Genomic DNA, 27872 nt, shown 5'->3' with positions numbered 1-27872 from the left:
CTCAAAACACACATTGCACCTCACACAATAATAGTGGGAGATTTCAACACCCCACTCTCATCAATGGACAGATCATGGAAACAGAAATTAAACAGTGATGTAGACAGACTAAGAGAAGTCATGAGCCAAATGGACTTAACGGATATTTATAGAACATTCTATCCTAAAGCAAAAGGATATACCTTCTTCTCAGCTCCTCATGGTACTTTCTCCAAAATTGACCATATAATTGGTCAAAAAACGGGCATCAACAGGTACAGAAAGATAGAAATAATCCCATGCGTGCTATCGGACCACCACGGCCTAAAACTGGTCTTCAATAACAATAAGGGAAGAATGCCCACATATACGTGGAAATTGAACAATGCTCTACTCAATGATAACCTGGTCAAGGAAGAAGTAAAGAAAGAAATTAAAAACTTTTTAGAATTTAATGAAAATGAAGATACAACATACTCAAACTTATGGGACACAATGAAAGCTGTGCTAAGAGGAAAACTCATAGCGCTGAGTGCCTGCAGAAAGAAACAGGAAAGAGCATATGTCAGCAGCTTGACAGCACACCTAAAAGCTCTAGAACAAAAAGAAGCAAATACACCCAGGAGGAGTAGAAGGCAGGAAATAATCAAACTCAGAGCTGAAATCAACCAAGTAGAAACAAAAAGGACCATAGAAAGAATCAACAGAACCAAAAGTTGGTTCTTGGAGAAAATCAACAAGATAGATAAACCCTTAGCCAGACTAACGAGAGGACACAGAGAGTGCGTCCAAATTAACAAAATCAGAAATGAAAAGGGAGACATAACTACAGATTCAGAGGAAATTCAAAAAATCATCAGATCTTACTATAAAAACCTATATTCAACAAAACTTGAAAATCTTCAGGAAATGGACAATTTCCTAGAAAGATACCAGGTATCGAAGTTAAATCAGGAACAGATAAACCAGTTAAACAACCCCATAACTCCTAAGGAAATCGAAGCAGTCATTAAAGGTCTCCCAACCAAAAAGAGCCCAGGTCCAGACGGGTTTAGTGCAGAATTCTATCAAACCTTCATAGAAGACCTCATACCAATATTATCCAAACTATTCCACAAAATTGAAACAGATGGAGCCCTACCGAATTCCTTCTACGAAGCCACAATTACTCTTATACCTAAACCACACAAAGACACAACAAAGAAAGAGAACTTCAGACCAATTTCCCTTTTGAATATCGACGCAAAAATACTCAATAAAATTCTGGCAAACAGAATTCAAGAGCACATCAAAACAATCGTCCACCATGATCAAGTAGGCTTCATCCCAGGCATGCAGGGATGGTTTAATATACGGAAAACCATCAACGTGATCCATTATATAAACAAACTGAAAGAACAGAACCACATGATCATTTCATTAGATGCTGAGAAAGCATTTGACAAAATTCAACACCCCTTCATGATAAAAGTCGTGGAAAGAATAGGAATTCAAGGCCCATACCTAAACATAGTAAAAGCCATATACAGCAAACCAGTTGCCAACATTAAACTAAATGGAGAGAAACTTGAAGCAATCCCACTAAAATCAGGGACTAGACAAGGCTGCCCACTCTCTCCCTACTTATTCAATATAGTTCTTGAAGTTCTAGCCAGAGCAATCAGACAACAAAAGGAGATCAAAGGGATACAGATCGGAAAAGAAGAGGTCAAAATATCACTATTTGCAGATGACAGGATAGTATATTTAAGTGATCCCAAAAGTTCCACCAGAGAACTACTAAAGCTGATAAACAACTTCAGCAAAGTGGCTGGGTATAAAATTAACTCAAATAAATCAGTTGCCTTCCTCTATACAAAAGAGAAACAAGCCGAGAAAGAAATTAGGGAAACGACACCCTTCATAATAGACCCAAATAATATAAAGTACCTCGGTGTGACTTTAACCAAGCAAGTAAAAGATCTGTACAATAAGAACTTCAAGACACTGAGGAAAGAAATTGAAGAAGACCTCAGAAGATGGAAAGATCTCCCATGCTCATGGATTGGCAGGATTAATATAGTAAAAATGGCCATTTTACCAAAAGCAATCTACAGATTCAATGCAATCCCCATCAAAATACCAATCCAATTCTTCAAAGAGTTAGACAGAACAATTTGCAAATTCATCTGGAATAACAAAAAACCCAGGATAGCTAAAGCTATCCTCAACAATAAAAGGACTTCAGGGGGAATCACTATCCCTGAACTCAAGCAGTATTACAGAGCAATAGTGATAAAAACTGCATGGTATTGGTACAGAGACAGACAGATAGACCAATGGAATAGAATTGAAGACCCAGAAATGAACCCACACACCTATGGTCACTTGATTTTTGACAAAGGAGCCAAAACCATCCAATGGAAAAAAGATAGCATTTTCAGCAAATGGTGCTGGTTCAACTGGAGGGCAACATGTAGAAGAATGCAGATCGATCCATGCTTATCACCCTGTACAAAGCTTAAGTCCAAGTGGATCAAGGACCTCCACATCAAACCAGACACACTCAAACTAATAGAAGAAAAACTAGGGAAGCATCTGGAACACATGGGCACTGGAAAAAATTTCCTGAACAAAACACCAATGGCTTATGCTCTAAGATCAAGAATCGACAAATGGGATCTCATAAAACTGCAAAGCTTCTGTAAGGCAAAGGACACTGTGGTTAGGACAAAACGGCAACCAACAGATTGGGAAAAGATCTTTACCAATCCTACAACAGATAGAGGCCTTATATTCAAAATATACAAAGAACTCAAGAAGTTAGACCGCAGGGAATCAAATAACCCTATTAAAAAATGGAGTTCAGAGCTAAACAAAGAATTCACAGCTGAGGAATGCCGAATGGCTGAGAAACACCTAAAGAAATGTTCAACATGTTTAGTCATAAGGGAAATGCAAATCAAAACAACCCTGAGATTTCACCTCACACCAGTGCGATTGGCTAAGATCAAAAACTCAGGTGACAGCAGATGCTGGCGAGGATGTGGAGAAAGAGGAACACTCCTCCATTGTTGGTGGGATTGCAGACTGGTAAAACCATTCTGGAAATCAGTCTGGAGGTTCCTCAGAAAATTGGACATTGAACTGCCTGAGGATCCAGCTATACCTCTCTTGGGCATATACCCAAAAAATGCCTCAACATATAAAAGAGACACGTGCTCCACTATGTTCATCGCAGCCTTATTTATAATAGCCAGAAAATGGAAAGAACCCAGATGCCCTTCAACAGAGGAATGGATACAGAAAATGTGGTACATCTACACAATGGAATATTACTCAGCTATCAAAAACAACGAGTTTATGAAATTCGTAGGCAAATGGTTGGAACTGGAAAATATCATCCTGAGTGAGCTAACCCAATCACAGAAAGACATACATGGTATGCACTCATTGATAAGTGGCTATTAGCCCAAATGCTTGAATTACCCTAGATCCCTAGAACAAACGAAACTCAAGACGGATGATCAAAATGTGAATGCTTCACTCCTTCTTTAAAAGGGGAACAAGAATACCCTTGGCAGGGAAGAGAGAGGCAAAGATTAAAACAGAGACTGAAGGAACACCCATTCAGAGCCTGCCCCACATGTGGCCCATACATATACAGCCACCCAATTAGACAAGATGGATGAATCAAAGAAGTGCAGACCGACAGGAGCCAGATGTAGATCGCTCCTGAGAGACACAGCCAGAATACAGCAAATATAGAGGCGAATGCCAGCAGCAAACCACTGAACTGAGAATAGGTCCCCTATTGAAGGAATCAGAGAAAGAACTGGAAGAGCTTGAAGGGGCTCGAGACCCCAAAAGTACAACAATGCCAAGCAACCAGAGCTTCCAGGGACTAAGCCACTACCTAAAGACTATACATGGACTGACCCTGGACTCTGACCCCATAGGTAGCAATGAATATCCTAGTAAGAGCACCAGTGGAAGAGGAAACCCTGGGTCCTGCTAAGACTGAACCCCCAGTGAACTAGTCTATGGGGGGAGGGCGGCAATGCGGGGAGGGTTGGGAGGGGAACACCCATAAGGAAGGGGAGGGGGGAGGGGGATGTTTGCCCGGAAACCGGGAAAGGGAATATCACTCGAAATGTATATAAGAAATACTCAAGTTAATAAAAAAAAATGGGTTTCAGAGCTAAACAAAGAATTCACAGCTGTGGAATGCTGAATGGCAGAGAAGCACCTAAAGAAATGTTCAACATCTTTAGTCATAAGGGAAATGCAAATCAAAACAACCCTGAGATTTCACCTCACACCAGTCAAAATGGCTAAGATCAAAAACTCCGGTGACAGCAGATGCTGGTGAGGATGTGGAGGAAAAAGAGCACTCCTCCATTTTTGTTGGGATTGCAGACTGGTACAGCCATTCTGGAAATCAGTCTGGAGGTTCCTCAGAAAATTGGACATTGAACTACCTGAGGACCCAGCTATACCACTCCAGGGCATATACCCAAAGGATTTTCCAACATATTACAAAGACACATGCTCCACTACATTCATAGCAGCCTTATTTGTAATAGCCAGAAGCTGGAAAGAACCGAGATGTCCTTCAACAGAGGAATGGATACAGAAAATGTGGTACATCTACACAATGGAATATTACTCAGCTATCAAAAACAATGACTTTATGAAATTCATCGGAAAATGAATGGAACTGGAAAATATCATCCTGAGTGAGGTAACCCAATCACAGAAAAACACACATGGTGTGCACTCATTGATAAGTGGATATTAGCCCAAATGCTTGAATTACCCTAGATGCACAAAACACATGAAACTCAAGAAGGATGACCAAAATGCAGATGCTTCACTCCTTCTTTAAAAGGGGAACAAGAATACCCTTGGGAGGGAAGAGGGAGGCAAAGTTTAGAACAGAGGCTGAAGGAATGCCCTTTCAGAGCCTGCCCCACATGTGGCCCATACATATACAGCCACCAAACTAGATAAGATGAATGAAGCAAAAAAGTGCAGGCTGACAGGAACCGGATGTAGATCTCTACTGAGAGACACAGCCAGAATATGGCAAATACATAGGCAAATGCTGACAGCAATCCACTGAACTGAGAATGTGACCCCCGTTGAAGGAATCAAAGAAAGGACTGAAAGAGCTGAAGGGGCTTGAGACCCCATATGAACAACAATGCTAACCAACCAGAGCTTCCAGGAAATAAGCCACTACCCAGAGACTATACATGGACTGACCCTGTGCTCCAACTGCATAGTTAGCAATGAATAGCCTAGTAAGGGTACCAGTGGAAGGGGAAGCCCTTGGTACTACCAAGGCTAGACCCCTAGTTAACATGATTCTTGGGGGAGGGTGGTAATGGTTGGAGGATTGGGAGAGGAACACCCATATATAATGGGAGGGGGAGGGGTTAGGGGGATGTTGGCATGGAGGCGGGGAAAGGGAATAACATTCGAAATGTAAATAAGAAATATTCAATTTAATAAAAATGGAAAAAAAGAAAATTGAATATCCCCCAAAAAATTTCCTAGTTTTGCTCTTTCCTTCTCCTGCTTAAGGTCATTGATCCTAAGTTGCTGTACTTTTTCTTAGGAGAATATATCACATGGTTTGTCCAGGCATGCTTTTTGGTTTGTCTGAGTGTGTGTGTGTGTGTGTGTGTGTGTGTGTGTGTGTGTGTGTGTGTGTGTGTGTCTGTGTGTGTGTATGCCTGTGTTTCTGTGTGTGTGTATGTTTACAAAAGCTTAAAATGTTCAAAGATAAACTCAAATCACAAACTGAATTAGAGGTTTACAACAGAAATGTTTGCATGTGAATCCATTGACGCTGGTAATCTAGCTAAATATTCATTATCTATCATTAGTTCCACAGGTTCAATGAAAGTTAAAGCCATAAACCTTGTGTCTAAGTTAACAATGAAGTTTGGGATAGAGAAACCCAGTAAATATTTTATCTTCTATCCTTGCACCTATAATAAATGTTTTGTTCTCAGCTCTGACCTTTGGTAAGTTGTTTTACAGCTCTAAGGTATATATTCTGAATTGGAAATGTCTACTTTCTATCATGGAGGCAAGACTGGCAGATTTCTAATTGCAGTTTTCATATCAGAAAGGGCCTTAATTGCAGTCCTATTATAAAGTGCTTAATAATTACTAGTAGAATTTTATGAATTCTTATAGGATCATCAAAAGGAATTTTTAAAAGTCATCTACTTTCCTAAATAGCATACCTACAAGACTTTATATTTCTATAGATGTGCAAAAATATGCCAAAAAGAGTGGACTAATACCAAGTGCTGTTTATATATGAGAGAGAGAGAGAGAGAGAGAGAGAGAGAGAGAGAGAGAGAGAGAGATGAAAGACATATGATAGCAGGAATCTCTCATAAAATGTCATGCTTGTGGATTGCAGGTGAAGACATGCAAAAGGTAAGCTAAGAATTATGATTGAGAAGTCAAAAATAAAGGGGAAGTGTTTATGTAAGGCAGGAGAAAAAGAAAGAGGTAGAGGAAGAGAAAATGGAAGAGAAGAAGGATGACCCACCCCCATGTGCCTTTAATTAGCCACAAGTACCTGTGAATATCGTAAAAGGGATGGATTATTACAAGATAATTTGTCTGACCTAGGTGGGCAGTTTATATCAATATCAATTGGCTCTCAGTTTATTGTGTGGATATTTTGTGGAGTGAGAATATAGTGATGAAAATTTGATTGTTAACTTATAATCTTATTGAGTTTGGATTTTAGCGGGGTCCTGGAAGTTGTGACTATAATAACAGGGCTGATGCCGAGAGTGTGAGCAGCACACACAGCAAAAGAGCCACGAGATAGGCAGTCTCTGTACGGGACTGGCCTGGGGAACAAGCCTTGGAAATTAGACAAATGGCCAAGGATGGGGCTAGTCATGGAGGAGAAGAGGTTGCTGCAGGGCCCAGAGAGTAGCTGGTAGCAGTGTGAGATGGCAATTGGGAATTTAGCGAGTCAGGTTGAGACAATTTGAGAGCTCTGTCACAGAGAATCTGCAGCATCTGACTGACTGAAATGAAAGTAACCCAGAGATGCCCAGTGGCCCACTTGTGCCTGCAATAGCATGGGTTAGTGCTTTTTTATTTAATATTTACTGCAACACATGCCTTCTGCTTTGCCTACAAAGGCCCAGTCATTGTGTTTCACAGACCATAGTGAAACCTTCTCAGGATGATCACCTACTAGCCTTTTCCTTCTAGATGGCTCCAGACAAGGTCCTGAAGCAGGAATGAGCTACATATCTACCAGTAACACACACCCACAGAAATGAAAATCCAGAGCCTACGTAAACCCCCTCCCATGTAACAGACACAATGTTCAGAAAGTGAGGTGCCATAAAGGCATTTATTTCATAATTGTCATTGTACTTATGAATAAGGTCACTTGATTCACAGGTAAAACACGGAGAGTCGTTAAAAGACTGACAGGAACACCCATTCTTCAGGGAGAGGAGAACCGGCCAAGGAACAGAATCTCTTTGCTTCTAGTATCTTGAATGGAGAAAAGGAAGGGATGGTCTGCAATCAAGCATCTAGGAGTCAGTGGTGATTTCATTGTTACCACGTCAGTGGGAGCTGCAGCCTCTGTGCCCTCCTCACTCATCTCCACAAAGGATTTATGCACAACCTTGGACAGAAACAAGCCATGCTTAGAAGAAATTCCAGAAAAATCTGCTTTATCCTCCTCAAAGGCATCAGTCATGCCCAGCTTGCGAAGGACACCATTCATGTCATAGCTCTCCTCCAGTTTGATCCGTGGGAGGAAAACCTCCATCTCTTTTTCTTCCATCGTGTCCTCGTCTGTCCACTCCAAGAATTTATCATAAGTCAGTTCATTTTCCAACTAGAGAAAAAAGTTAAAGATTTTAGAAACAGTGCTGTCACACAGGGCTCTTGAGACAATTTAGAGTAAGGGCTCTATACTGCTCAGAAAAGTATGGCTGTAGGTTATTATGGTAGCTAGGAGCAGCTAGGGTACAGAGTGTGTCATGCTTGCTACAGTCCCTGGCTTCCACCACAGCTCCACAAATAGAGAGAAATATAATCATGGGAGCCTATTAGAGCTACCTTAAGAGAAACCCAAATGTCATTCTATCTTCCTTACAACTCCTCAATTTTCCATGTTCCTTACCTTTCTCTGAGCAACATGGCTGTCTGGAACAAAGAAGTACATGGAGAGGATACTGTTTTCAAAGGGAAGAGTCAGAACCTGTGTTGATATATCCTTCACATAAGTCATCTTAAATGTAGATTTCTGAGACATCATTTGCACAGTTTTCTTCTCATTCTGTAAAGGATATACATATACATATATACATATATACATATATTAAGTTGAAATAACATACACTAGGAAAATTCAACAGGTGAAGATCACTGTCTTTTAAAGAAGTTTCTTGATTGGACTTCTAGAACATCCTATCAGTCCAAGACTTCTAACATAGTTTAGACTTTCATGTCCCTAAATGCCCATTTTTCAAGATTTTGTCTTTATGGGGGACCATTGAAAGGGAAAGAATCTTAAAAAGGTAGAGTCTAAAGATACACGTTGAAAAGTACCCTTGAAAGGGATAATCAACTGGGCAAACTAGTTTATGTCCATGTTAGTTGTAGTGACAGAAAACTGACTGGCCCATTCTTCAAACACCTCTGATGCCATGGGTCAACAATCTTTTCTTTTTGGCAAATTCATTTATTCTCAGGACTAAGAACATAATTCCCAAATCCACTTTTGTAGGTTGGACTTCTGCCTGAACTCTGCAATAATGTGTTTTATAGCTATTTGAACATGCATGTTGGTATTACTATATATAGCTGCTCTACCTACAAGACTTATTTATCCTTGTTAATAGTGAGATACTCCTTTCAGTTCCTAAAACCATTTTGTGCCTTTGTTTTGAATTATTAAATTATTGTACTATCTTTTTTTTATTAACTTGAGTATTTCTTATTTACATTTCGATTGTTATTCCCTTTCCCGGTTTCCAGGTAAACATCCCCCTAATCCCTCCCCCTCCCCTTCTTTATGGGTGTTCCCCTCCCCACCCTCCCCCCATTGCCGCCCTCCCCCCAACAATCATGGTGATTGGGGGATCAGTCTTAGCAGGACCAAGGGCTTCCCCTTACACTGGTGATCTTACTAAGATATTCATTGCTACCTATGAGGTCAGAGTCCAGGGTCAGTCCATGTATAGTCTTTAGGTAGTGGCTTAGTCCCTGGAAGCTCTGGTTGCTTGGCATTGTTGTACATATGGGGTCTCAAGCCCCTTCAAGCTCTTCCAGTTCTTTCTCTGATTCCTTCAACGGGGGTCCTATTCTCGGTTCAGTGGTTTGCTGCTGGCATTCGCCTCTGTATTTGCTGTATTCTGGCTGTGTCTCTCAGGAGAGATGTACATCCGGCTCCTGTCGGCCTGCACTTCTTTGCTTCATCCATCTTGTCTAATTGGGTGGCTGTATATGTATGGGCCACATGTGGGGCAGGCTCTGAATGGGTGTTCCTTCTGTCTCTGTTTTAATCTTTGCCTCTCCCTTCCCTGCCAAGGGTATTCTTTTTCCTCATTTAAAGAAGGAGTGAAGGATTCACATTTTGATCATCCATCTTGAGTTTCATGTGTTCTATGCATCTAGGGTAATTCAAGCATTTGGGCTAATAGCCACTTATCAATGAGTGCATACCATGTGTGTTTTTCTGTGATTGGGTTACCTCACTCAGGATGATATTTTCAGTTCCAACCATTTGCCTACGAATTTCATAAAGTCGTTGTTTTTGATAGCTGAGTAATATTCCATTGTGTAGATGTACCATATTTTCTGTATCCATTCCGCTGTTGAAGGGCATCTGGGTTCTTTCCAGCTTCTGCCTATTATAAATAAGGCTGCTATGAACATAGTGGAGCATGTGTCTTTTTTATATGTTGGGGCATCTTGTGGGTATATGCCCAAGAGAGGTATAGCTGGATCCTCAGGCAGTTCAATGTCCAATTTTCTGAGGAACCTCCAGAATGATTTCCAGAATGGTTGTACCCGTCTAAAATCCCACCAACAATGGAGGAGTGTTCCTCTTTCTCCACATCCTCGCCAGCATTTGCTGTCACCTGAGTTTTTGATCTTAGCCATTCTCACTGGTTTGAGGTGAAATCTCAAGGTTGTTTTGATTTGCATTTCCCTTATGACTAAAGATGTTGAACATTTCTTTAGGTGTTTCTCAGCCATTCGGCATTCCTCAGCTGTGAATTCTTTGTTTAGCTCTGAAACCCATTTTTTAATAGGGTTATTTGTCTCCCTGCGGTCTAACTTCATGAGTTCTTTGTATATTTTGGATATAAGCCCACTATCTGTTGTAGAATTGGTAAAGATCTTTTCACAATCTGTTGGTTGCCATTTTGTCCTAACCACAGTGTCCTTTGCCTTACAGAAGCTTTGCAGTTTTATGAGATCCCATTTGTCAATTCTTGATCTTAGAGCATAAGCCATTGGTGTTTTGTTCAGGAAATTTTTTCCAGTGCCCAGGTGTTCGAGATGCTGCGCTAGTTTTTCTTCTATTAGTTTGAGTGTATCTGGTTTGATGTGGAGGTCCTTGATCCACTTGAACTTAAGCTTTGTACAGGGTGATAAGCATGGATAGATTTGCATTCTTCTACATGTTGACCTCCAGTTGAACCAGCACCATTAGCTGAAAATGCTATCTTTTTTCCATTGAATGGTTTTGGCTCCTTTGTCAAAAATGAAGTGCCCATACATGTGTGGGTTCATTTCTCGGTCTTCAATTCTGTTCCATTGGTCTATCTGTCTGTCTCTGTACAAATACCATGCGGTTTTTATCACTATTGCTCTGTAATATTGCTTGACTTCAGGGATAGTGATTCCCTCTGAAGTCCTTTTATTGTTGAGGATAGTTTTAGCTATCCTGGGTTTTTTGTTATTCCAGATAAATTTGTAAATTGTTCTGTCTAACTTTTGAAGAATTGGATTGGTATTTTGATGGGGATTGCATTGAATCTGTAGATTGCTTTTGGCAAAATGGCCATTTTTACTATATTAATCCTGCCAATCCATGAGCATGAGAGATCTTTCCATCTTCTGATGTCTTCTTCAATTTCTTTCTTCAGAGTCTTGAAGTTCTTATTGTACAGATCTTTTAATGCTTGGTCAAAGTCACACCAAGGTACTTTATATTGTTTGGGTCTATTATGAAGGGCGTCGTTTCCCGAATTTCTTTCTTGGCTTGTTTCTCTTTTGTGTAGAGGAAGGCTACTGATTTATTTGAGTTAATTTTATACCCAGACACTTTGCTGAAGTTGTTTATCAGCTTTAGTAGTTCTCTGGTGGAACTTTTGGGATCACTTAAATATATTATCATATCATCTGCAAATAGTGATATTTTGACTTCTTCTTTACCAATCTGAATCCACTTGATTTCCTTTTGTTGTCTGATTGCTCTGGCTAGAAATTCAAGAACTATATTGAATAAGTAGGGAGAGAGTGGGCAGCCTTGTTTAGTCCCTGATTTTAGTGTGAATACTTCAAGTTTCTCTCCATTTAGTTTAATGTTAGCAACTGGTTTGCTGTATATGGCTTTTACTATGTTTAGGTATGGGCCTTGAATTCCTATTCTTTCCAGGGCTTTTATCATGAAGGGGTGTTGAATTTTGTCAAATGCTTTCTCAGCATCTAATGAAATGATCATATGGTTTTTTCTTTCATTTTGTTTATATAATGGATTATGTTGATGGTTTTCCGCATAATTAAACCATCCCTGCATGCCTGGGATGAAGCCTACTTGATCATGGTGGATGATTGTTTTGATGTGCTCTTGGATTCGGTTTGCAAGAATTTTATTGAGTATTTTTGCGTCAATATTCATAAGGGAAATTGGTCTGAAGTTCTCTTTCTTTGTAGGGTCTTTGTATGGTTTAGGTATAAGAGTAATTGTGGCTTCATAGAAGGAATTCGGTAGCGCTCCATCTGTTTCAATTTTGTGGAATAGTTTGGATACTATTGGTATGAGGTCTTCTATGAAGGTCTGATAGAATTCTGCACTAAACTCGTCTGGACCTGGTCTCTTTTTGGTTGGGAGACCTCTAATGACTGCTTCTATTTCCTTAGGAGTTATGGGGTTGTTTAACTGGTTTATCTGTTCCTGATTTAACTTCGGTACCTGGTATCTGTCTAGGAAATTGTCCATTTCCTGCAGATTTTCAAGTTTTGTTGAATATAGGCTTTTATAGTAAGATCTGATGTTTTTTTAATTTCCTCTGAATCTGTAGTTATGTCTCCCTTTTCATTTATGATTTTGTTAATTTGGAAACACTCTCTGTGTCCTCCTGTTAGTCTGGCTAAGGGTTTATCTATCTTGTTGATTTTCTCAAAGAAACAAGTTTGGTTCTGTTGATTCTTTCTATGGTCCTTTTTGTTTCTACTTGGCTGATTTCAGCTCTGAGTTTGATTATTTCCTGTCTTCTACTCCTCCTGGGTGTATTTGCTTGTTTTTGTTCTAGAGCTTTTAGGTCTGCTGTCAAGCTGCTGACATATGCTCTCTCCTGTTTCTTTCTGCAGGCACTCAGAGCTATGAGTTTTCCTCTTAGCACAGCTTTCATTGTGTCCCATAAGTTTGGGTATGTTGTACCTTCATTTTCATTAAATTCTAAGAAGTCTTTAATTTCTTTCTTTATTTCTTCCTTGACCAGGTTATCGTTGAGTAGAGCATTGTTCAACTTCCACGTATATGTGGGCATTCTTCCCTTATTATTATTGAAGACCAGCTTTAGGTGTGGTGGTCTGATAGAATGCATGGGATTATTTCTATCTTTCTGTACCTGTTGAGGCCCGTTTTTTGACCAATTATATGGTCAATTTTGGAGAAAGTACCATGAGGAGCTGAGAAGAATGTATATCCTTTTGCTTTAGGATAGAATGTGCTATAAATATCTGTTAAGTCCATTTGGTTCATGACTTCTCTTAGTCTTTCTACGTCTCTGTTTAATTTCTGTTTCCATGATCTGTCCATTGATGAGAGTGGGGTGTTGAAAACTCCTACTATTATTGTGTCAGGTGCAATGTGTTTTCTGAGCTTTAGTAAGGTTTGTTTTACGTATGTAGGTGCCCTTGTATTTGGGGCATAGATATTTAGGATTGAGAGTTCATCTTGGTGGATTTTTCCTTTGATGAATATGAAGTGTCCTTCCTTATCTTTTTTGATGACTTTTAGTTGAAAATTGATTTTATTCGATATTAGAATGGCTACTCCAGCTTGCTTCTTCTGACCATTTGCTTGGAAAGTTGATTTCCAGGCTTTTACTCTGAGGTAGTGTCTGTCTTTGTCTCTGAGGTGTGTTTCCTGTAGGCAGCAGAATGCAGGGTCCTCATTGCGTATCCAGTTTGTTAATCTATGTCTTTTTATTGGAGAGTTGAGACCATTGATGTTGAGAGATATTAAGGAATAGTGATTATTGCTTCCTGTTATATTCATATTTGGATGTGAGGTTATGTTTGTGTGCTTTTCTTCTCTTTGTTTTGTTGCCAAGACAATTAGTTTCTTGCTTTTTCTAGGGTTTAGCTTGCCTCCTTATGTTGGGCTTTACCATTTACTATCCTTTGTAGTGCTGGATTTGTAGAAAGATATTGTGTAAATTTGGTTTTGTCATGGAATATCTTGGTTTCTCCATCTATGTTAATTGAGAGTTTTGCAGGATACAGTAACCTGGGCTGGCATTTGTGTTCTCTTAAGGTCTGTATGACATCTGTCCAGGATCTTCTGGCTTTTATAGTTTTTGGCGAAAAGTCTGGTGTGATTCTGATAGGTCTGCCTTTATATGTTACTTGACCTTTTTCCCTTACTGCTTTTAACATTCTTTCTTTATTTTGTGCATTTGGTGTTTTGACTATTATGTGACAGGAGGTGTTTCTTTTCTGGTCCAATCTATCTGGAGTTCTGTAGGCTTCTTGTATGCCTATGGATATCTCTTTTTTTAGGTTAGGGAAGTTTTCTTCTATGATTTTGTTGAAGATATTTACTGGTCCTTTGAGCTGGGAGTCTTCACTCTCTTCTATACCTATTATCCTTAGGTTTGATCTTCTCATTGAGTCCTGGATTTCCTGTATGTTTTGGACCAGTAGCTTTTTCCGCTTTACATTATCTTTGACTGTTGAGTCGATGATTTCTATGGAATCTTCTGCTCCTGAGATTCTCTCTTCTATCTCTTGTATTCTGTTGGTGATGCTTGTATCTACGGCTCCTTGTCTCTTCCTTTGGTTTTCTATATCCAGGGTTGTTTCCATGTGTTCTTTCTTGATTGCTTCTATTTCCATTTTTAATTCCTTCAATTGTTTGATTGTGTTTTCCTGGAATTCTTTCAGGGATTTTTGTGATTCCTCTCTGTAGGCTTCTACTTGTTTATTTATGTTTTCCTGTGTTTCTCTAAGGGAGTTCTTCATGTCTTTCTTGAAGTCCTCCAGCATCATGATCAAATATGATTTTGAAACTAGATCTTGCTTTTCTGGTGTGTTTGGATATTCCGTGTTTGCTTTGGTGGGAGAATTGTGCTCCTATGATGCCATGTAGTCTTGGTTTCTATTGCTTGGGTTCCTGCTCTTGCCTCTCGCCATCAGATTATCTCTAGTGTTACTTTGTTCTGCTATTTCTGACAGTGGCTAGACTGTCCTATAGGCCTGTGTGTCAGGAGTGCTGTAGACCTTTTTTCCTGTTTTCTTTCAGCCAGTTATGGGGACAGAGTGTTCTGCATTCGGGCGTGTAGTTTTTCTTATCTACAGGTCTTCAGCTGTTCCTGTGGGCCTGTGTCTTGAGTTCACCAGGCAGGTTGCTTGCAGCAGAAAAGTTGGTCTTACCTGTGGTCCCGAGGCTCACGTTTGCTCATGGGGTGTTGCTTATGAGCTCTCCACGGCAGCAGCAACCAGGAATATCTGCGCCACCCTTTCCGGGAGCTTCCGTGCACCAGGGTTCCAGATGGCGTTTGGTGTTTTCCTCTGGAGTCAGAGATGTGGGCTGAGTGTAGACTCTTCTGGTTTCCCAGGTGTTCTGCCTCTCTGAAGGTTTACCTCTCCCTCCCACGGGATTTGGGTGCAGAGAACTGTTTATCCAGTCCCAAATTGTACTATCTATACCTTTAATTATACCCAAAATGTTACTTTAACTTTTAACCTACACCATCATCCTCATAGCCCTGGAATACTGTGATTAGCTCCTTGTCATTGATCTCAAGCACCCTGAGGTCACAAGTACAAAAAAAAGTTAAACTACTTTAGAAGGAACAAAGTTAAAGTCTTTGAAACACCCTGGAATAGAAAAGAGTCCTCCCTGCTTCCTATTCTCTTACAGGCTCTCTTTTTTGATCCACTATACTCGTAGGGCTGTTTGTGTTATTGTGGTTAACAAGATTGTCCCTTTCTGCCTAGTGAACTGGTTGTCAGAACCTGGAATATGCTTCTTATGTCCTGGTGTCTGCTCTTATGCCATCTTCTTAGTGAGAGTTTTCTCAGCAGATCTTACTGTATGTCATCCTGACACCCCCTTTATATGTCTCTGGAACCCCCCCAACAACCTCTGCGGTCTTACCTATCTTTATCTGTAACTTCTTTCCTTTAATAAAAAAAGCTTCATGATGGCAGGCACACTCAGCCAGTTAGTGCCCGGTACACAATAAGCTCTCAAGTGATGTCTACAGGTTATATTAGTAGCAAATTCATGAGATGGAAGGCTGCTCATAATATAAACATAAACTTATACGACACAAAATCTTATACATTTGGAGGCATGGCATCATATGTGGATCACAGTCTGCATTAGCTGTAGTCATAGAGCAGTCATTGTCTAGTGCAGAGACAAGAAGAAAGACAATGTCTAATGGCTTGTCACATAGCAGGAGTCTCAGTAAGTACTTGCATATGTGGAATTAGGAGAAAGAGCTGAGAAAGAGGCTTCTTGCTTTCAGTCCTATTTCCTTCCCCATGGATTGCAGAGTCACAGTCAAAGGCCAGGTCTAAGCATGAAGAAAAAGACTGCATGGTAAATTTAGCTGAGCAATAAAGGGAAACCAGTTACCAGGAACTTTACCCCGTGCTCACAGACCCAGTATCCATCTAAATCCATTCCTGGTCGGGGATAAACTTGCATGAGTTCTACTGTATCATCTAGGATTTCTGTTGCTTGCAATGCAAGGAAGTCCTAAGTTATGATATTGTGAACAAGTGACTTCAAAGACAGAAATGCTTCAAACATAAAAAACAGGAGGACATTTTAACATGAATGAACCTTGAAAAATGCATTTTCACACATTAAATATTAAATGTTCAAACCTGACAATAGTTCTGCCATATTGCCTCAACCTTCATTTTGAGCTCGTGACTTGAACCTGGACTAATGTTGCTTGCCCTAACCATAACTTCACGTTTGTGTAAGGTATCACTGAGCCTCCTGGACACAGGAAATTTTTTATCCTCCCAGCCTCTAGACCCAGCTAATCAGCATCAATGTGTGACAGAGCTGCTTTGTCTAGAAAGCTGAAATGTTGCAACCAACCTGCCTGTGAGTGTCCCTGTCTTTACAAATGTTATAAAGAATATAAATAATGGCCCTGGGAACTGACCTAGGTTACAGCTTGGCTACCACTCCTTCTGTCTGAAGCGCTGGTTAATCTGTCTTGGAATGAGTGTTCATTAAACCACCAGTACCTGGTTGAGATTGGTATGATTTGTAGGTCTATCAACACTAAGAAACTAAAAGTTCAAATTCAACTTTACCTGGAAGATGTAAGGCCTAGATAATGATCCAGAATGTGATGTGATTAATTTGTTTTGTCAGTATTAGAGTATAAGTACTGACAGAGAAAGGGAGGTAGAGGAGGAAGGGCTGGGGAAGGAGGAGAGGGATAAGAAGAGGGACATGGAGAGGGACAAGGAGAGAGAGAGTGACAAGGACAGGGATAGGGACAGGGTTAGGGACAGGGAGAATAAAGTAACAAAATACTGGGACATCAGCCGGTAAAGTGCTCCAATGTAGAAGAGGCTGAACATGGATTCTATCCCATGTACACATCCCTTAGTGCTCTTTGTCTGTAAGCAAAAGTCTGTGCTTATCTCATCAAATCAACACTGAATTTCACTTACTGATTCAGTGTTTATAGGGCAAGGAAATCATTACACAGCTGTCTGCACTCAGCTGTTATTTTCAATGTGAAAGGTTATTTTCCCTCTATATGGTTTTGTGACAATAAACAGGATCTATAATCCTCTTCGTGGAGAGGGAATACACAAGACAACATTTCTGTGAAGAAACACTGAAAAAAACTAATGGTGCACATAGAATGGGCTGCACTCTGGGCCAACAGGAGACTCAAATACCACATCTGGTGTACACAGTTTCTTATTTTCAGATTTCTAAGAAAGACCATTTCAAATATACTGCAGAACTCTACCATCAGGTTTAGCCTCAAAATCTTTAGTGTCCCTTTCTGTCTAGTGAAAAATCTTTACTTTTGCCTGTGACAAAAGTAGGGCCTGGTATGAAACCAAGTACCTGGAGCCATCATGGGCAACATGTGAAAGGAGAAGGGAAGAGAACAGCTCCAAGGCTGAGAAACCGAATCCTGGCTGGATAGCTACCCAGAGACATGACAGGATCAGGATTTATGAGGACACTCTCTATGGTTTAGAAGCCATTGTGAACAGAGGACCTTTCCCAGGAGTAGCCCTCCTTACTGCACTGTAGTTACCATGCTGACTTTGAAAGGCATCTCCCTTGTGTCAGCTTTGTTAAATGGCTTCTCCAAGCTTCCTTTGAAGTAGATGACATTCACAAGGAAGAGGCAAGTGTTTGAATTTACTGTACAGGGAGGCAGTAACTCTCTGATTATATCTGAAAGACAGAATTAATACGCAAAACAACAGCAAAAAAAGTATTTTAAAACATGGTAATATGCATAAGAATGGCCTGCATGTATCATTTATTTGCATGCTTAGTTCTCAGTTGAACTGTTTAGGAAGGATTAATAAGTATGTCATGGTTAGATGAGGTATATTGTGGGAACTGGTCTTTGATTTTTTTGAAACCCATAACAGACCCTCTTCCCCCCTCTCTCCCTCCGTCTCTCCCTGCCCCCTCTCCTTCAGTGTTCTCCCCTCCCCTGCCTCTACATCAGCATGAAAACTTCTAAGCTACTGCCCTGGCAGCATGCTTGTTAGACTTCTGCCATGAAATAAACCTTCAAAACCTGTAAGCAATCATCCTATATGATGCTTTCTTTTATAATAGATTTCTTGAACATGGTGTCTCTTCAAAGCAACAAAAGAAAAATGAAATGACCCAACTAGCTAGCAAAGTTTACTTATACATGCAAAGGGACCATAGGGAAGTTGTTCCACCTACTGCTCTGGAGTGGCGATTCCTGAATTAGGGCTAAAGATGAAAATCAAAATTAAAATACCTTACTTTGCCTAGCATATTCAAGTTCTTGAGTTCAATCCTCAGGGAAATCAAAAGAAGTCCTTATTTAAAGAACAAATGGTAATTTTTTTTACATTTGAAAAATCTTTTGAAAGCATTAACGGTATTAGCAAAAACAGACTGCAAACCTGGCATCATAGCACATGCCTTTAATATTGGTCTTGAGATGCAGGCTGATCTCTGAGTTTATGTTCAGCTTCATCGAAATAGTGAGCTTATAGACACCCAAGGCTAGTCAATAAGACTGTATCTCAAAGAAAAAAGACAAAAATAAAAATAGTGACTAGACACAGAAGAATGTTCTGACAGGGGAAAACATTGCTACTAAACCTGAAGAACTGAGAAGAATCCCAGGATACACTGGTAGAAAGAGAAAACAAAATCTGTGAGTGGGCCTGACATGATGTGTACACTGATGTACACAAACAAGTGACAATAAAAAAAAACATGTATACGTAGCATTTTTTTACATACTAGAATAACTGTTTAACAGGGATAGGGTTTGGCTCAGTGTCAGAGGAGATCCTGATGAGCATGCTCTGGAGTTAAATCTCAGCATTAAAAACAAACAAAATAGAGTAAGTCTATGCTCACCTTCTGTCTTTTTGGCTACCCAGGTGTTGATGTGCTGTCGGGACTGCTCTGGAGCACCCTTGAAGTCCAGCTCTTCTATCTCTGCCTCGTACAACTTATGGCAGGCATCTTTAAAAGACTGAGACACAGCAACATAGCTATAGAGCCATGAAAGGGATTAGCACCAACAGCCTTGTTCCCAAAGCACAAAAACAGAAAATCAGACATACAGATGTTATTTGCAAACAAATGTAGGAAAAAAGTATAAAATCCAGCATTCCTGTTTCAGACTTTCTTTATCCTTAGTTTATGAAAGAGGTAAAATGTTGGTTGGTATGAGAATCACTAAAAGACAAAGTGAACAGCTGGATCTCTGAGGTAGTAGCTGAAGCTCATACTGCTGATAAACTAAGAGCCAGCACAACAGTAGCCTAAGTGTTAACTCTACAACAGCTATGACATCTGTGTGCTATGCACAGACTGAATTTTCTCTCATAGTTTACGATGTTCAAAGTACTACAAATTTCACCAATCAAAATAATGTTACCTATAGTTAAAGAACACTGGGGAAGTAGATATGGAAGTTATAAAACTGTGTATATAGTTTTAATTCATTTTAATTCATGATATATAATTGGACCATGGTCACCATATCTGGCAGCTCAGTGGCATACAGGTAAGCAATTCACAAACACACAGCTCGTGTTATGGTGCTAGGCAGTGACTCATTGCAGTAGTGAAGGATCCGACTAGCCTGAACAGCACTTTACACCAAAATGGTATCCAGTACAAGACCAAAAAAAAAATCCAATACTCATACACTCTATGAAATGGCAATGACATTCATGACTACCACACTCTGCTATGTTGCAAGAGAAAACCAAACACAGTATTAAAGCGATGAAAATCCACTTATGTCAGTGGTATATGTGGAAGAAGTTCTCAACATTTCTATGAAATAGCTTATCTCATGACGACTTGCTAAATTCCTCTTTGAGAGAACTGTTTTTATTTTTCACTTGTGTCTTTATATGTGTGAGGCAGATGTACAATTAATGTGAGTGTGTGCCTGTGTTGAAGGTGTACATGTATGTGTGGATAAGCATATATGGTGGCTAGAAGGTAAATTCAGCTTAACATCTCTGAGTACTTAGTACATGACACTTACTGCTAGGATTTCAAAACTGTCTTCTATGAAGACACTGTTGGCTTTTCTGAGCATGCACCTTGTGTCAGTCTTGTTCACTTTGGTAAGAAGTGACAGGAAGTGCTGATGGACATCACCTCCACCAATGCTGTTACATTTATCCAAAGACATTGCCTGAAATAAAAATACACTGAAAACATTACTTCATCAGGCCAAGCTGTAGGAAAAATTCAAAACTAAAATAATCCTCACAATTTTATAGATGTGTGATACCACTTAAACACCCTCTTAGTTAGTGATGAAAGTCCCTTGTAGGTTCCCTGTCTAGGATCCTCCATGTGCCCTGTCTGCCATGTTCTGAGAAGAAATGGCCTTTAACAAACACACTTCTTCAAATTTACAAATGATTCCCTGGCTTCAAGCATGGCTACCAAACAGACCTTCTGTCACTCAAGTGTAGCTGGCTTCTGACCTTAAGCCGTGCTGTCTGTTCCCTGCTCTTGGATCTGGGCTGACTCCAGCATGTTGTGACCACCAGAATTTAGAAGAGTGACTCAGTACCAGGCCTAGACTTTAAAAGGCCTGGAAGCTGCCACTATATACTCTTGCTTTCAACTATACTGGAGAAAGGAAATAAAAGCCACATGGAAAATACTGGAATATATAAGCTGTCATACAAACCTACTTGAAAGAGCAGCATGAACACAGCCAACCTTGAACATGCTAGGTACACCTAAGACAGACCTTAGATTCACCTCCTTAGACATCCTAATCCTAAAAAAAGTACAGAATTTATTTCAGACATGCCTCTAGGAAACAGATAAACTGCCTATCAGAACATTTGATATTTGGTAACTACAAAACAGAGGAAAAATGGGCCAAATTGGTAAATGTTCACCTGATACCCAATTCCTCAGAATATAACTGTATCTAGAGCTAAAATATTGTATTGACAATGAAGTTTACAGGAAGCCATTAAGTGAGTTAAACCCAAACTGTGTCACTGTAAGCGCACACACACACACACACACACACACACACACAGAGAGAGAGAGAGAGAGAGAGAGAGAGAGAGAGAGAGAGAGAGAGAGAGTTAGGTAGGTACATACATACATACATACATACATACATACATACATACATACATAGTTTAAATTGAATGCAAACATCTAGGCCCCAACTCTCTCCAGTAACAATGCAGGCTAATGAAGAAACAAACATATTTTCTGGTTTAAAAAAGGATGCTACTATGAGCTACTCAAGTCTGCCTCAGATGGTCATGGATTAGGAAAAAATGGCTTCAAACAGAAGTAGGAATGAATTAAAGATCCATAACCTTGGGTAAAAGAGAATGGACAATATGCTTGGCTGTAAATCTGAATTGCTACAGTTCAAAGAATACAATGTTTCCTTTCCCTGATGTACTAAATGCATTCCCCCAATTTGGTACATTGTCATCTGACACTACTTCCTCAGATTATGACTGTATCTGGAGTAAGCTAAGATTTTAGAGGGACAATGAAAATGTAAAAAGTCATAAAGTGAGCCATCCCTATAAGAAAAACTGATCATATCATAGATATCCAGGAGATGGAGAATTAGGATTTTAAAACCTACTTTTAATAAGGGTTCTCAAATATTTCAACACAATTCCTAGTTCACTGTCCAAAGGGGAAAAGGATGGTAAATCGGACAAAGGAATGTGGACCAGGGCAATTTCAATCTGTTTGTCAGGATACCAGCAGTATAGTTTATTGGTCTCTAGATACTAAAGCAGAATCAGAGGCATGATAAGCAGAAATAGCTATGCTACCATAGAACCTGCATGAGTCAGCAGGAGTGAGCAGAACCAGTCATGGTCCTGGGAGAAGTTCTCTGTAATCCATCTCTCAAAAGAGTGAAGCTCAACAAAGACTCTCTCCAAATATATCTTGTCCTCCCAAGGGTCTTGCCTCAAAAAATACACCACATGAGCCTACTTCAACAAGATAGCACTTGAGTTTGAAATGCAGGACAAACCAAAAACACCTACTTTGAGGAGAGACAAAAATGCCATTTACTATTCATACGAAAATCAGCTTTCTAACTGCTGGAATTTTAATATTCAGTCAATAGAACTATAAGAATACACTACGTGTTAATTAACCCAGCTAAACCATAGTGTCTGTTACACAGCCATAGCTAGCACTTCAGGAAGTATGCACTGTACTTATATCCACATTATTCTGAGGAAGATGGTCTCTTAGGTTCACATTGCTCTGAAGATATAGCAGAAAACTCAACCAAAAATACCAAAGGTTCTATCCCTGTTCTTCCAGAGTAAACTGAATCCATTTGGGAATGACCTTCAAGATCCTAGAAACACAACTTACCTGTTGGAGGACCAACAACTAGGGCCAGACCACAGAAAATGAAGTTCATAGGGTCTTGAGGCCATTCCTTTGGTATTTTTGCACCAAATTAATCCTCATATATACAGTCAACACCAGTGTATCTGGATATTTTAGCTAGGGTTTCAAAAGGGATAATACATCTTGCCTATACCTCTATGGTTACACCCCTTTTTCATCTGCAAGAGCATTTTAGAATATGGAGGACCAGCTCAACTGACAGTCCCCTGTATTTATCTGCTTTTCAATGGTGTTGGTTACCTGACATATCTGGCTTGCAGTGGTTCCATTTGCTCCCATTAAGATCATAGACAGAGCTGAAGATATGCTCGGGAGTGAGAAAAATACATTTTTTGAGATGTCTTCACCCAATACTTTAAAAAGCTTTATGGCAAAGTTACCATTTGCTTTCAGGAGAGGATCCATAATGGTGAGTCTAGAATGAAGGATTACAATAAACATCATAAAAACACAGTCAAATGTATAGGCCGAATCTTCAATCTCACCAACATTGTCATGCTCTGACTTGGTGAAGAAGGGTAGATATGGCATGGAAAGTAAAGATCACATGCACAAAGTGTATATCCTTATATATATATAGCAAATCCGGCCTCACATAAGCTACATAGTAAGATGCTGTCTTAAAGAAAATAAGCCAATGAAAATAAGGACCTTATATGCATGGTCAATTTTTTACTCCAATAGCATATTGTCTAAGATCTCCTGGTTTCTGTCAGGATGGCATTAAGGAAGTACAAAATTTGACTACTTGCAGAAGAGATTACGTATTGCTGCTGGTTAAAAATACAAGTGTTTGGTTGAGGAATGGCTCAGTGGGTAATGTGTATGTCACTCAAGTGTGAATATCTTGGCTTTGACCCTCAGAAACAGTAAAGCTCAAGAAAGAGGTACATAGTAGTGATCCCAGTCATGGACAAAGGAGGTGGAATAAAAAACCAATGAACAAAAAGACAGCTGCTGGCCTTCATAAATACCTCAAAGGATAGAGTAACAGCCATGTACATATAAGGCATATAAGAACTGACAAAGTGGCACATTGTTGATATACCAAGGGAGGTCCTGGAGGTGGAGGCAGGAGAGTCTCTGGAGGCTCATGGATGAGCCCATACCCTGGAAAAGGTAGCAGCAACAAGGAGAACTTACCTCAAAGAAACTGACAGGGACCAACACCTGATGTTGCCTGGAAGAAAACAGCTGCCTTCTCTCTCTCTCTCTCTCTCTCTCTCTCTCTCTCTCTCTCTCTCTCTCTCTCTCTCTCTCTCTCCCTCCCTCCCTCCCTCCCTCCCTCCCTCCTTCTTCATTCCCCCTACCCCCTCTCATTCTGCATTTCTCATTTATCATTGGTAAAACTCTTGGACCAAGGTCTTCCAGGACTTGCTTTCTGTCTTAGCTCCTTTCAACGTTGCTATGAAAAATGCATGAAAAAAGTAACTCCACTGAAAACTAGTATAATTTGGCTTGTGGTTCCCTATGGCAAAGATGTCAGGGAGGTAGCACCTGGGGGCAGCATCTCAATCGGCATCCACAGTGAGAAATAAGATCAGGAAATGGTGCTGTCCATTTGGGTGGATATTCCCAAATCAACTAACCTGATTAAAATAATAATCCATCCATGAGGAATTATAAAATATGACTCATAGTGCACCTAGATCAAAATTTCCTAGGTGATTCTAAATTCTGTCAATCTATAGATAACTCTACCACTCCAAACTTCTGTGCCCAATCACAAACAAAGAATAATATTTGGGTTGGAATTAGTAGAAAGCCTACTGGTTGTAAGGGGCTGACTGAGAGCATTAGCTAAGCTGTAGGGAATAGGTCTTTTGTCCCATCTGGTCTCCTTTTGTCAGAACATTTCTCAGCACACAGCCTTCAGGTTTACAGAGACTACATGTTCCAAACCAGAATCAGCAAGCTTTGAAATAAAGGTGTGGGTCTTACATGTAACCCTTCTACCTCTGTCTGCCATTGTTGACAGGGACAGGTGGAGTGGAAGTGTATCACTTAGCTCTGTTCTACTTCTTTGTACTTTTACAAATCTGAGTTAGTTGTAATTAACTTTAAGGGATGCTCTATAACAGGGATTGTGGACCATGCCTTCAGTCTTAGGAAGCAAGAGGCACAGGCAGGCAGACCTCAGAGTTGAAGGCCAGCTTCATCTACAGAACAGCAAAGACTACACAGAAAAACCCTGTCTTGAAAAACAAAACAAACATACAAAATGTGCTTTGATTTGGAATTGGTATGACACAATATTAAATGTGGTCATTCCTGGATACCTAAATCACACCAGTCGGTCTATGAAATGCAGCAATGTTCAAGTGCTCAATTCAGTTTCATGATTTTAAATCATCTCTAGATGACCTACTATTCTTAATAGAATATAATTGCCAGATACATGAGCATGTACACAACACTGCTTGGACAGGAAAAAAGGAAAAAATATGTACATTTGAGTTAGAGACTCATTATACCAAACAAGCTAGTGTCGAATTAGCATCCCTTCTAATATCTGCATGAGTGTTTCTGTGAATTGCATATCTAAAATCAGAAGAAAGAAATCAATACCATATAGATAATAATGGGAGAAAAGCCAGATTTGGGGTTATACACCTGTAATTCCAGCACCTGGAAGGCTGAGGCATGCAGAGTTCAAGGCCAACCTGGTCAACAAAATGAGTTGCAGGACAGCCTGGAAACCCTGTTAAGAGAAAGAGACAGAGACAGAGAGAAGGAGAAGGGGGGGGAAGCGGAGGAGGAGGGGGGAGGGGGAGGAGGGGAAAGGAGAAAGAACTATTTCCAACTTTATCCCATCTCCTAAGTGATTGGGTGTTGCCTCTTTAAAGGGAAGAATGTTACAGTAGACTTGAACAAAGTTCTTTGTTGAGGCCAAATCAAAAATGCCATTTCCTTCTGTTCAAGAGAAATAACTCTAGCTCTAGACTGGGGGCAGCTAACATTCCAAGATACTCAATAGAGTTGATCACCTGGATAAGAGACTATCCACGTGGGGGAGGTGGATACAGGAAATGTCCAGATAAGTGCATGGGGGGATAATTATCCACTTAAGAAGATGATGCACTTTTACTTTCCAAAAAGCTGCTGTGAGGATCTGGTTGCTCTCCCCATCTTTCTGAGTCAAGACACAGAAAAGCATAACTGTGCAGTCTTCTTCCTTTTGTCGCTTTCTTTCAGTTTCTCTCCAAGGCCTGGGTAAGCCTACCATGCTTCTATACTGCTTTCCTTTTTGCCATGTGGCAGCTTGCTAAACCTCCATCACTAACTCAACCCACAGGAATTTCTCTTCCTCTATTCTACCTCAAAGCTCCCAAAAGCTGTTCTGTGGCTTTTCTTTCAAACTCTAATAAAACTTTGTTCAAATTTTTACTGTGTCTATTTTTGGTGAAACAAAAGGAGTTTAAGGAATCTAGGAACACATAAAAAAGAACCCAAATTTTCCTAGAATCAGATGGTTCTCCATGTAGGGCTCCCTAAAATTTCCAGTAACCCTGACACCATGGGAATGATAACTTTACATACTTTTAACTCTCAAAACATATTTAACAAAAAAGGAAGTTGAAGACTTTTATTTAGGGGCATATCACGTGCTCAGCACAACAAAGCTCTAGGTCCCTCAACATAATAAGGAGAAAGCAAGGAAAAAATGTAACTCACTGGACAATTTCATCTGAAACAGAAAGGAGGATAGAAACTTTCTTCGAATCCCAGAAGGCTAGCCTGAGAGACTCTAGATCCTTTAACATTTCACCTGATGTTATTTTAATAGAAAGCATGCCAAAATCATCAGGAGAGCTCCTTGTGAGTATCTGTCTTCTCACATTGAGGGTCTCCATGTAGTTCTGGTTTGAACCTAACTTTCCAGTTTTGAAAGTCACAAACACCACAACACATTCTAGAGAGTCTCCAGAAAAGTAGGTCCAACACCATTGGCACTGACTTCCAGGCCACTCTGGCTCCAGCCCTTTGAGATCCCAAAGTCTGCCTCATTTGACAAGAGTCCAGGATCTCAATTCTGGGCAAGCAGAGTCCCATGTGTGTCCAAGAGCCACTGGCAGACTCCTTAGTGCAAAAGCCACTGCCTCAATTTGTGCTTTGTTCATGTCCCTGGCATCCAAGCAGGCAGCAGAACCACCACCTGGCTGGGAACAAACAGGCTTCACCCCTAGGATCCAAACACATAACAGCACCAACAACTGGCCTGAACCAAAAGGGAACTAACTCCCTAGAGGAGTCGAGTGACACTGGGACACTCTGATAGCTCAGGTAAGACAGCTCAGCTCTTGTCCTGCAACACAGGAGCCACCCCCTGCACAGAAACCAGTGTCAAAGCCAACCCACAGAAAAGCATACCCAGGACCATAGGTTCACCTGAAGATGGTGAGAAGTGCAGATGTGTGAAGGCACTAACTGCACCCAGGGCCTTAAATACTGGTAGGACAGAGAGGTAGGAGGAATCTGGAGCCCTGGGCTCTAGCCTATTAGGTTAGGAAAGACAGAGGTCAGGACCTGTTGAGATGTACCCAGTAATACATCTTTTGCCTCCTGGCAATTAGGCAACTGATTTTTCTGGTCCAAGACACCTTCTCTAACCACAACAGGGAGAGGATCAAACCCAGGCTGAAGTCTATGGTTTGTTCCCTACAGATACCTAGGATGTGGTCTCAGCAGCCTGTTTACTCTGCTTTTGTCAAGCCTGAATAACAGACAGCCTAAGCAACATCAGAAGTGTGCCAGCACTTACTGGGCATAATCGGACAAAGAACAATGGAAATTTGATTGTTTGTCTAGCAAGTACAGTTGAGTAAATAAAAGGAAAGGAATAAAGGAAGCAAGAAAGGAAGAAAGAAAGAAAAATAAGAAAGGAAGGGAGGAAAAATGAAAAAAGAAGAAAAAAGGAAGGAAAGAAGAAAGAAAAGAAAGAATGAAAAGAAGGAAAGAAGGGAGGGAGGAAGAGAGGAAAGGAGGGAGGGAGAGAGAAAGGGAGGGAGGGTGGGAGGAAGGAAGGGAGGGAGGGAGGAAGAAATGTATGTGTTCCATGTCTTCACTTTTTCTGGGCCAATATAATTAGCCACAGAAAAATGCGCTTAGTTTAAAAAGAAAAAAAAAAAAACACAGTCTAAAGAAAAAAAGAAAAAAAGAGAGACATTTCTGACTCCAGAGGGAAACACCTAATGCCATCTGGGACACTGCTGCATGGAGGCTCCTGGAAAAGGCAGCGCAGGTCCTCCTGGTTGCCGCCCTCACAGAG

General features: G+C 40.3%; 1 protein-coding gene across 2 annotated transcripts; it reads right to left on the bottom strand.

The window, feature by feature from the left end:
- Positions 1 to 7332: 7332 nt before the first annotated feature.
- Serpinb6el1 (serine (or cysteine) peptidase inhibitor, clade B, member 6e like 1) lies at positions 7333 to 23827 on the bottom strand. 2 transcript variants are annotated; one of them, XM_006253873.5, is made up of 6 exons: positions 22844 to 23827; positions 20214 to 20366; positions 19067 to 19184; positions 17742 to 17884; positions 8147 to 8302; positions 7333 to 7858 (listed from the first exon to the last, which is right to left on the bottom strand). In XM_006253873.5, the coding sequence occupies exons 1-6, from the start codon at positions 23132 to 23134 to the stop codon at positions 7457 to 7459; spliced, it is 1263 nt and encodes a 420-aa protein (XP_006253935.2). In that variant the 5' UTR covers positions 23135 to 23827; the 3' UTR covers positions 7333 to 7456. The 2 variants fall into 2 exon arrangements, with proteins under 2 accessions (XP_006253935.2, XP_008769825.1); XM_008771603.4 differs by lacking the exon at positions 20214 to 20366.
- Between the last annotated feature and the right edge of the window lie 4045 nt (positions 23828 to 27872).

The sequence above is a fragment of the Rattus norvegicus genome, chromosome 17, assembly GCF_036323735.1.
Source record: "Rattus norvegicus strain BN/NHsdMcwi chromosome 17, GRCr8, whole genome shotgun sequence".
Lineage (NCBI taxonomy): Eukaryota > Metazoa > Chordata > Mammalia > Rodentia > Muridae > Rattus > Rattus norvegicus.
The sequence above is the reverse complement of the archived record's forward strand: the minus strand, read 5'-3'. Positions and strand labels throughout refer to the sequence as shown.